Source organism: Impatiens glandulifera, chromosome 6 (genome assembly GCF_907164915.1).
Source record: "Impatiens glandulifera chromosome 6, dImpGla2.1, whole genome shotgun sequence".
NCBI lineage: Eukaryota > Viridiplantae > Streptophyta > Magnoliopsida > Ericales > Balsaminaceae > Impatiens > Impatiens glandulifera.
Window position 1 is genome coordinate 39,209,588 of NC_061867.1, and position 11,918 is coordinate 39,221,505.

The 11,918-nt window shown below is 31.6% G+C and overlaps 1 protein-coding gene across 1 annotated transcript; it reads right to left on the reverse strand.

Annotated features, from left to right (window-relative positions):
* Nucleotides 1-9,695: 9,695 nt before the first annotated feature.
* Nucleotides 9,696-11,079, reverse strand: LOC124942076 (presenilin-like protein At1g08700). Its single transcript, XM_047482489.1, has one exon. The coding sequence runs from the start codon at nucleotides 11,021-11,023 to the stop codon at nucleotides 9,869-9,871; it is 1,155 nt and encodes a 384-aa protein (XP_047338445.1). The 5' UTR covers nucleotides 11,024-11,079; the 3' UTR covers nucleotides 9,696-9,868.
* Nucleotides 11,080-11,918: the final 839 nt, after the last annotated feature.

Consider the following 11,918-nt stretch of genomic DNA (forward strand, 5'->3'; position numbering starts at 1 on the left):
GCCGCTTCTGTTCGGCGTAATGATGTCCCGGTCTTTTTTGTGCGCATGTTATTATCAAATAAAAAATCTATTTTATTATAATTATTTTGTAACATTGTTAAATTAAAAAATAAAATAATTTTATTTTATTTGTATTTAATATTAAAAATTAATTGAATTATATATAAATATTTAAGATTGACTAAATTATATTAAAAAGTTTAAATGTAAACAAATAAAAAAAATTAAGTCATGCTATATTTTATTAAATATTAATTTTTGTTAAACAAATTTTTTATTTTTTATTTTTAAGAAAATTAATAATTCTTACAAAGATGCTTAACAAAAAGTATTAATAATGCATTGGTGGGAGAGAAATGGTATAGGAATTGAAATGGAAGAGTTTGTTTTAAAATATTTAATGTAATGAAAAAAATTAGATATAAAATTTAAATTGGGATAGAACTTAGAAGTATGAATATCTATATTATATATATATAATGATACTTAATTTTTAAAGTCTTCGGATTGCCGGGTCGAGAGTTGTGGTTAATTTGGATATATGTGAGAGTAAATGGATACTTGAGTCGGATTGTGGGTTGACCCGCCCATAAACTTAAAACGATTAAAAATAAAATTAAAAATACTATAGGTATGGTTTGAACTTGCAACATAACAAAACAAGTACAACCTTTTAACAAACTAGGCTAATAACACTTTATATTTTAAATTCAACCCAAAATTTGATAAACGCGCGACATTTTAACAATATAAGTTCAACTTTTTAACTAACTAATCTATATATATATATAATGATGCTTAATTTTTAAAGTGTCCGGATTGCCGGGTCGAGAGGTGTGGTTAATTTGGATATATGTGAGAGTAAATGGATACTTGAGTCGGATTGTGGGTTGACCCACCCATAAAAATGTTACCGTAATATTTTTTTCACGGTTTTTTATATTATTACTCGTGCAAATGCACGGGATACATGCTAGTTGTATTTATGATATGACCAGAGTATAAATTAAGTTGGATTATAGATATAAGGTTTCCTTGTATAATTTAATTTGAAATTATTTTTTATATATTTAATTTTATTTTTAATTTTAAATATCTAAAATTATTTAAAATGTTATAATATTCGTTAATTTTGGTTGAATATATATATATATATATATATATATATATATATATATATATATATATATATATATATATATATATATATATATATATATATATATATATATATATATATATCGTATTTATTTTTTATTTTTCTATATCTTATTGCACGCAAGACTCTCACCTCCATCTTCGGATTACTTCTTCAGCTCCATTCTCAAATGATGATACAATTATTTCGCTCCATTTTCAAACAATGATATTGCACACTAAGAAGACAATCGATCATCTTTAGAGACACATGCTCTCCTCCATCTACTTCGTATGCATCACTTCAAAATAATTCAAATGCATTTGCTCGATAAAATCAATATATATTTGAACTCTCATACCGTAACGAATTAATGAAATGCGGTGAAACTCATACTATGTTTTGAATCGATCGATGAATGGATCGAAAGTGAGATTAAATGTAATTTGATATAAAGACGAAATAAGTCCTAACTCAAAAGTCAAATCTAAATCTATGAAACGCAACTTTGAAAGAACTTTATTAAGAAAAGTTCGAGATTCGAAAATTTTCAACCTCAATTTGCGTGTTAAAATATTTTTAATAAAGTATTATTTAAAAGATTTATAAAGTATGTCTTGACATTTTGAAATTAATTATAACAATAATTAATTTTAATCAAATTTTAAATAAATTTTTTAATTTAAAATAATCAAATTAAAATTTGATTAAATAAATATGTATTTAAATTAATTAAAAATAATTTATTTAAAAGATAACTTATTTGTTAAAAGTCGCCAATTGATTTTTAAAATTAATAAAATTATACCTCTACAAACTTATATTTGACAAGAATCTCTTTTAAGTTAGGTATTTGGTGATACACAGGAAATGGATTTCGCACGATGTCTTCCGTACCCATTAAAGAACAATCTTTACTTTATAAAATATTTTTTTTGAAAATTGGTTTAATTTACGTTTTATTTAACAAATTATTATTCAAGTCCTAGATATGCACATGTTTTTCTTGTATTTAAAATTGTAGAACAATATTTAAATGCTAGTACTGAGGTTGATGTTGGCGATTGATGAGGAAAGTACCTAAACAATATCAGTTTTAAGTCATTAAGAAATAAATCTCAAACGGGCCCTTATCAAAATATTTTTTTATGAAAATATTTTGAAATTGTTTCCCATTTTTCTTAGATTTTGAGAAAAATAGTTTAGGGTTCCAAAATTTAAAAAATAATTTTGAAATTATAAAATTTATACCAAACAGGCCCTAAGATTGGCCTTCTTGGTTTTTGGTGCGATTTTTCTCGGTCTTAGGCTAAAACCCTCGGTCCTAGATCGAGATCCCTCGGTCGAGGTGCGGTGGGCTCTTAGTTGGGTGCGGGAGGCTCTCAGTCCTGGGCTTGGATTCCTTAGTAAATGGCGAGATTCATCGGTCGGGGTGTGAATAGTTCTCGGTCCTAGGCTAGGAATCCTCGATCGGGTGCGAGATTCTTTGGTTGAGGTGCGAGGAGCTCTTTAGTCTGGGGCTAAGTTTCCTCGGTCGAGTGTAAGGGAGGGTTCGATTTTCCCGGTCTTAGATCGAACCCTAGTTGAGCCCTCGATCGGACGTCAAGAACATCAAACTACAAGTTTGATGTTTTTGACTAGGGCTTTAATCCTTTGATCCAAGGCATGGAAAGCTTCACCTAGTCTCATTGATCATTTATAACATCATCCCGATGCATAATTCGATCGGGATGATGTCACACTCAAGTCAAATAGTTATGATACAAAAAAATATATTTTTGAGTTGTAAAGTTTAATGAAACGTAAGGAGCTTGTCAATAGCTTATGTTAGATAAAATTAGACCGGTTAATAGAACTTAACACAAACAAATCTCCTATGCAGGAACAGACAAAGAACCGAACCGGTCAAATCACTGAACCGGTTAAGAAACTCAACCGGTCAAACACCTAAACTGACCAGAAACATGACCGCACAAAGAAGGCAAGATCGGTCAAAATAAGAAGGCCGGAAACACTAGACAGTCGCCAAGGAATAACCGGAAGCCATCCGGTTAACATAAATAACCGACCAGCATAAGAAGATACTTCGGGTATCTGTTGAGAATGATACCAAAGGAACAGACTGAACATTCCCATATCCATACAAGTCTGAGGACAGTCTGCAGGCTGCAGAAGACAGTCCTACAAGATCTTTCTACTTCAGGATAAATCAGAAAGACAATCTCCCAAGTACAGACAACTGTCTAACCGACAGTTACCATATTGAGTAAAAGACAAACCTAGCCGGTTTGACCTACATACTGGAAGAACAGACCGCCAGGTCTGAATCACTGAACCTCTGCTCAACCAATCAAATTCAAGGAAATGAAATGTGACCGTTGGCACATTTCACCTATAAAAGGAGGAGCTTAAGAGGAGTAAATGTGGGACACAGTGGACAATTAATTTACAAGTGATAAGATTGTGTTCTATCTCTAGAAAGCTTAAGTGCTAAGTTGAAATGTGTATTTACAATTTCGGTTAAAATTGTACGGGTGTTATCGAGCAGGAAATAAGTCTCGATCGGATTGTGTTTGTATTCCTTAGTGAATATCCTTCTCGCGGTTTCGAGAGGAAGGGGTGACGTAAGAGTATTATCTCCGAACATCCATAAAAACCTGTCTTGTTATTTACTTTCTGCCGGTTCTATATTCTAACCGATCTGTACTAACCTATTTACACCGCTACGACCGACTCTACATTACCTAAACCGAATCACTAAGATCCACAACCGACCCAACAACTTCCAAACCTGTCTTATCCAAAACCGGTTCTGCCTATCTCGTGAGTGTGCTGCTTCAACCTGAAACAAGCTTCTTCCGCGCTTGAACCTGGTTCAAGGGTTTGTGACAGTTTGTGTAGTATTGAAACCCTGGTATTAATCTCTAACCGGATTAATCACCACCCTTTGAGTGAGACGCGCTAACCGGTCCAGACCCCGGTCCTCCAGCCGCGACCTAGATCCTAACAGCTTACTTATGCTTCATATGGTTGAATGAAACCAAAACATGAACACTGACGGTTCGTTTTAACCAATTCAAGAATTAAAATTTGAGTAATTGGAGGGTGACTTCCTTGTTCAACAAAGTGGGTTTACTTTCTCAATTCGAGAGTTCCCTACTAGGTAGGTTGTATGAATTGGGGGTTTATACCCATATATAATTTCGAGGGAGAAATATGAGTGGTTGAATGAAAGTTGGTGTTGTACCACCATTCTATAAGGGGAAACCAATGATGTCACTAATGCGGGCATTGTCCTGCCATACAATGTAGATATGTCCCTAGAAAACGGTTGACGACTTCCGTTTGGCCTCAGATTGTGGATGGTAAGCTGAAAAAAGAGCTCGATGCACACCTTGCATTTTGAGGAACTCTCGCTAGAACATGCTAATAAAATATTTGTCTCGATCACTTATTATTAATAACAGCATTCCATGGAGTTTGAAGACGTTGTCCAAGAATACTTATGTAGTCTTGTTAGTTGTGAAAGGGTGGTGTAACCCCCACGAAGTGTGATATTTTGGATAGGCGATCAACCACCACAAAAATCATTGTTTTCCCTACTTTAAATAAATGTTCTAAGAAATCCATAGATATTGATTTCCATAATTTATTAGGAATAGGCAGCGGTGGTAGAAGACCCTTCGGAGCCTGAGTTTCTCCTTTGTTTCTTTGACATACATCGCATGACCGGATATATTCCCTAACAATGAAAATTAAACTATTCAACTCTTCATCTCATTGTTTTATGCATATAAGCACAAACCTTTTATTTATTTTTGTCTTAATCACACGTATTCCACAACCTACACACATCTCATCACATAATTAAAATTTTCAAAATTGAAAAGTGTATTTGAATATAAGAGGAAAACTCAATGATGAAAGTATTGTTTAGTTTGATAGATAAGATTGATTATAATCCAAACCTTATTAAATTGGTTAATATTTATTAAGACCCTAATTGGACTATATATCTAAGGTATTGGAAATATTGTATTTCCAACATTATATGTCCACCAGTTTATATATAACTTTGTGTTGGATTTTGGGCTTATATTTTATTAGAGTTTATATATTGTAATGGGGCTTTAAACATTTAATGAGCTTAAAGTAGTAGTTTAGTCATTATGACTTTTGATATACTCCTATAAATAAAGACGTTGTAACCTAAAGTAATTGGACCATTATTTAATGAAAAATCTATAAAATGGACAACTTCCCGAGGATGTAGTCATTTGTTGGCTGAACCTCGTTATATATTGTGTTTCTTATTCTTTATCACCACTCTATCTCTATATCTTTTTTATCGTGTGTTTAGATTAAATTTTTTCTCAACAAGTGGTATCAGAGCATTTTTTAGAATATTTATCATATTATATTTTTGAAGATATGACGTAAACCTTAATCACCATTGAAGAAGTTGTTGCAAATTTGTGCTTTTGTTGAAGATTGTTGGTTGTTTGAGAAAACAACATTGGTTGTAGAAGAATTAACAGTTGTGAAGATTTTAGTTGAAATCTTAAATTGATAAGAAGATCTCAACATTTGTTAAAAGTTTTCTCAATTCTGTGTCACGATGTCTTGAGAAAAAGAGAGAAGAAGACAACATGCTTTTTGTTCTTCTCAAAAACGCCAAAGGACGCAGATGAAAAAAAGTCGCCGTGTAATTGTGTAAGCAACAACACCAGAACGAAGAAAATGAAATTTATTCTTTTGACTTATTTTAATTTGAAACAAATGTTCTATTAAAATATAAAAAAAATAATAATATAATATAATATAATATAATATAATATAATATAATATAATATAATATAATATAATTAGTCATTCAAGAATCTTTGAAAAGATCACAATTAAGACATTTTTGTTGAGTCTCGTTTTATTTTCTCAAAAATGAGTTTAAGGTCTATTTAATTCCAATTTTTACAAATAAAACCTTATTTGATTTAAATCAACTTTTAAAGCTTTGTTTGACTTTTATCTTGGATTTGTTTGATATATATTGAGGTTTGTTTGACTTGAATTTCTCAAAGATGGAGATTTGTAATTTATCACCTACAAGATTTAGATTTGATATTCGTTAATGTGGAGATTGAAAATTGGAGTTGAAAAATAAGGTGGAGTGCTTATTCGATGTTGCAGATTGTGAAAGACAATTGATGCAACATGCAAAAGGTTTTCTAATTAAAGCGAGTGACTTTAAGGTTTGTTTGTGTGCTTTTGATATGTGTGTATAAATGCTGAATTTGAATTTGCATCAAACCTTGTGAGCTATAATTTTGTTTGGCAATATCTAGTAAAGTGTTGCGAAGTTGTCAAGTGGGTGTTGATGTCTCAAGTGTTCCAAAAATTATAATTTATAAGGTATGAGTTAGGGTGCACTAATCATATACATGGTTTGTTAAGTTATTTCTATATAGGATTTGGCTAGAAAAATATGGAAAATAAACTACACATCTTCATGTTTGTTGAAAATTAATTGAAGATTTTTTTATAATCGATTGTTGTCTTGGCATACACGAGTGACGTTATTTGAAGCTCTTATTGACATACTCTTAGATATAGTCAAAAGTAGCAAAAAGATTTCACTATGTTGAATGTTTTGACTTGAAGAAATTTTCGGCTAAAATTAGTTTGGAGAAATTTTCCTTGGAAAAGGGTTATTGAATAAATATATTAGAAGGGCTAATCAAGATGAAGACAGTGGTGAGATTATGTGCCTTATACTTGATAAAAACATGATCGAGTATAGAAAGTTGTTATAAGAAATGTGTTTATCGATGACACATTATTGACATATTGACAAGGAAATCCTTCGGGACAAATTGCAAGATTGCATTAAGTTGATTGAGATTGCGGGTGATTAAGGATTGACAAAATTTTAGTTAACACCAATATGAATGAACGATTAAGAAAATAAAGAATAGTGAAAGACACTTATAAGTTGAGGTGAAGACATCTTAAGAGCAACTCTCAAACGAACCAAAAATAAATCATTGCATTATCTTCTCATATGAGAAGATAAATAAGACCTTCGGTGAGATTTCTAGTCAAGAAAAATGAGCTAGATGGGATACTCGGTTAATTCAAAGGTGATGATCTGGTTACTTTTTATTCTATCTTAATTGTCTATGCGTTGTGGATCATAGGCTAAATGAATGAGATAATTGATTTGTCATCTTATTGTGGAGATGAATGAGACATTTAATGGAATTCCTAGTCGTGAAAAAAAGGCTAGATGAGAGACTCGGTCAATTGGAAGGTAAATGAGATCATTAAATTTTCATATAATGCATGAAGATTAATGAGACCTTATATGAGATTGTTAGTCATTAAAAGTGGGATAGATGAGAGGCTCAATCAATTCAAATGGAAAGATACTCGCGATTTCTTTCGAATAAACTATGAATAATCATTTGGAGCATGGTGAAATTATCTGAAGATAGTTAGTGAATCTTGAAAGGATATTTTGAATTTCTAGTCGTTTTGGATTCAAAAACTAGTATATTGCAAGTTAATTTGTTCAAGAAGAAGTATGAGGTTCAAGTTGGTTGAGTGTGCAATATTCAAGGCAAGATGGGTGTCAAATGTTTTGTTAGATATTGAGCTTGAGAAAAAAGATGTTGAGATATATACATAATTATTTGTTATGTAGTAGACGATAAAATTTTGTCATGGGTCTTCATAGTTTTCGATCAGTATCTTACTTTTGAGAAAGTAGACGATGGAAGTTCGTCTTGGGTGTCTTCAATTTTCGATAGATATCTAATTTTGAAAAAGTAGATGATGAAAGTTTGTCTTGAGTCTAATCTGTGTTTGGTTTCAGTTGATTGTTGAACTTAAATAATAAGACACTTAGTATGTGGCAAACAAGTGTAAGATTATTTTGACATAGTAAAGATTTGTTAATTCAAGTTTCCGCATATGTCAACGAGTATGATTAAAGATTGTGAAGAGTTATTGAATGTCTCTAGTCGTTAAAGTAGCGTGGTTGCCAAAATTCACTTGTTATTAAAAACTTTTTGATTTTATCTTCTAAATGCGTCTTTAACATAAGTGGAGGTACGATAATTTATCTCGTGAATGGCGAGATATACGTGATGTATTTTTCTAAAGGCTCTTGAGTGTAAGTGGAGATATGAAAAGTTATCTCATTAATGGCTCGAGCAAATGTGAAGATTGAAGTGTACTTGATTCCACTTATGTCTTGATGACTTGATTTTTGTCAAGGTGGAGATTGATGGGTATGATATTTTCTAATGGACGTGAAATTCATTAAGATGAAGATTGTTGAATTTGTAACTTATTCATCAAATCTTAATAAACGCGGTATTCGTCCAAGGTGGAGATTGTTGAGTTTTAAACTCATATTTTATTAGAGTTTATATATTGAAATGACTTAAACCTTTAATGGACTTAGTAGTATTTATGATTTTTGATGTACTCATATGAATAGATAATAGAGACATTGTAACCTAAAATTATTTGGACCAAAATTATCAAAATCGAGAATTTACGTAAAATCATTTTGTATATATAAATTCGTATAATCGAGAGTTTACACAAAATCGTGAGAGTTTATATAAAAATAGAAGCAAATAATTGATTTAAAATAAAATTAATTCATCTAAATATAAATAAATAATTAAATAATTAATCATTATCAAAAAAACCTAAATAAAATTTGTGTATAATTTATTGTATTTAAAATATTAGTTGAAAAATTATTAATTTTATGATATTTGTTATGAAAATTAAAATATAAAAATTAAATATATACATTATAAATATAAATCAATTCTAAACTCCAAGTCAAAATAAAAATTAATAGTTAAATTATTTTCGAGATAATTTATCAAAATTCAATAAATATATATATATTATTTTCTCTTTCCAACTAAATATTCTCACTTTCACGGGTGGAATGATATTAGAAGATCCTATTTGGTCTAGGTACGCCTCTCCTCCATTTGAAGAAACAAAGAATCTAACTATATGTAATTTTCAGATGAGCATTCATCAAGAAAAAGGAGAAAAACTAAGAATACAAAAATCGAGTCAATGTTACTGATTTAAACGAGTCTCACGAGTTCATCTACGAGTTAAGTAGTGAGTTTGACAGCTTTGATTTGGACAATTATTCTATGAAAAATCTATAAAAATAAAAATAAAAAAAATCATCTCCCTCCGCGGTTACTATCTGTCATTCTAATAATATTATTTATATATCTAAAATGACCAAGTAATTATGTAATAACAATTCATCACCTTAAACATTCTTCAGGTGCAGAACTTGTAAATTGGTGACCCAAACAAAAACCCGGATGCACTTGGTTACTTTTGGGCTCATGATACTCTTGAAACCACGATCAAGTCCTTCAGTTTAACACGCTAAAAACATCATCATCACACTAAGTCAATACATTTCTCTGTATCAAATCTTCACTTAAAATATTCAATTCTAACAAACCAAGGAATAGGTATCAATTGCAAATAAACAAACCAAAAAAAGTGGTGGAAAATAACTTGTTACTCAATCGCAACACCTCAAAAGAACAATAGTGTTGTTCTTCAAGTGCCACATCATTACATGACATAACCGAACATTGTAAACTTACAATATGATAAAGGATCTACAAACCTGAAAAAATGACTGTCAGACTGATTTTTGGTTAAAATGAGAACTCAAAACATTAACAAATTAGTAGAAGTTCCAACCACAAAAGGCTCCATTAGCAACCTAGTCAAGAAGTAAAACATGACTCCCAATGCTATGGAAATCGGGAGAGCAGGCAAGGCATGACGGTATACAGCCAATAAAATGAGAGTGCAGCCCAGCCCAGATATAATTGCAACATAACAGACATAAACAGTCATTAAGTCGTACATCGCAGCTCTACCCACAAGTACACTATAGAAAATGAAGTCACCAAGACCAAGCTGAATTCCTTTAGTGGACACTAAAGTGCTACCATCTTCACCATCCAAGTTCAACATTTCAACCAATGGTGAAACAATTGATTCAATTTCATTGTTAGCAACAGCATGATCAGATGAATTGTTCCTAGACAATTCTTGAATCTCTATGGAACCAGAATCAGAAACCCCAGCCACCAAAAAGGCCAAAGGATTACCAACATTTCCCTGATTTCTAGACGTTGTTGGTCGTGCCTCGTAAACAAGTGCTGGAAGTTCCTCTGACCTGTTAGAAGCCATTTCAACCAACATCTTAAGAGGCCCTCCAGGAACCAACACAGCAACAAGATCATAAACAGCCAAAGCAATCAACAAAACCCATGTGGTCCATTCGGGCAAATTAGTAAACCAAGCAGCAACAATTATGCCCAAAGTAACCATAAATGACTGCCGCAGGATAATGGGTATTCCAACAGAGAAAATAGAAAGGACACCCACAACAGTAAAGTTCAATAGCAGTACAAAAAAAGTGATAGGGTCAATTGGTATGGAGAAATGTTGAATTATAGAAAGAAATATTGAACCCCCCATTGAACCTAGCACGAAGAAGGCAGAGAAGCGCATGTAGTGTTTCAGAAATTTAGTGAAATTGTAGTAATAGAGACAGACAAGTAGAAAAGTGGCAGCTGCGATGAGGATGACAAACACAAGGGCGTTGAGAGCTGCACCTTCCAGCTTCTGGGTGGTAGAATCCGCGGGATTCTCAAGGTATACGAGATTGGCTGCAGTGCGAATGGGTTCGGAAGGAGACTCACCGGAGAGAGAATAGACCAAGAGAACAACTAGAAGCATGCAAATGGAGACTGGAGAAAGAACGCCGATGATCTCGACCCCGATTGTCTCTAGAATGCTGCCTTCTTCCATAGTTTTTCTTCAATGCATCAAACGGATTGGTGTTGGCCGCAAAAGTAAAGTTGGTGATTATTTGAACTGTAAATCCGAAGATTTAATATCTATTTTGAAGTGGGCCATAAGTGTGGGTATGTTTTTCAAGAAATCCTAATTCTATTTTTTTGTACTGAAGCATTGTGCTATTGTTTACAAAGTTTAAATCTGTAGTAATTTTTCTATTGGAATTGGGCATTTTTGTTCAATCTAGGAACCTTCAAATATTGGTCAAACATTATAAAAACATACTTAGTACATTTATCCATATAATTTGGCATACATTAAACTCCTACTAAAGGAGTTTTTTAATTTGTCTTCGAATATTTTAGAATATTCCATCATTACCATATAACAATTTTCTATTCTACTCTATATTCTTTGGATGTATAAAACCTAACTTTAACTTCACAAACTCAAAATGATTACTAGCTGTTTTAGTTAAAACTTCGTTACGTACGTATATAAGTTGTAGTAATTTTCTCTTCAAATAAATTTATCATATGGAGATATGTCATAAATATTTGTTTTCATATGAAGAGTATCTGATTTTTTATTTTATTTTCTCATGTTTAATTTGAATCGTCATTGCCAATGTCGATGTTTCTTTCACCACCAATTTGTTTTTGACAACTAACTCAACCCTACATCCCTAAAATAGGGTGTTAGAATTGGTGATGAATATGTTAATAACAATTCCTAATCAAATTGAAGACAAGGAGATTAAAAGTTAATTCTTTGTTAAAGAATTTATGTTGAAAAAGAAAAACTAAAAAGAAAAAGAGTTAATTTTGATGATTGATTTTTATTAGAGAATAGAAATTTAGTTGTCATGTCATTTGATCAAAGTATTGATCTATGTAGTCATCCACTT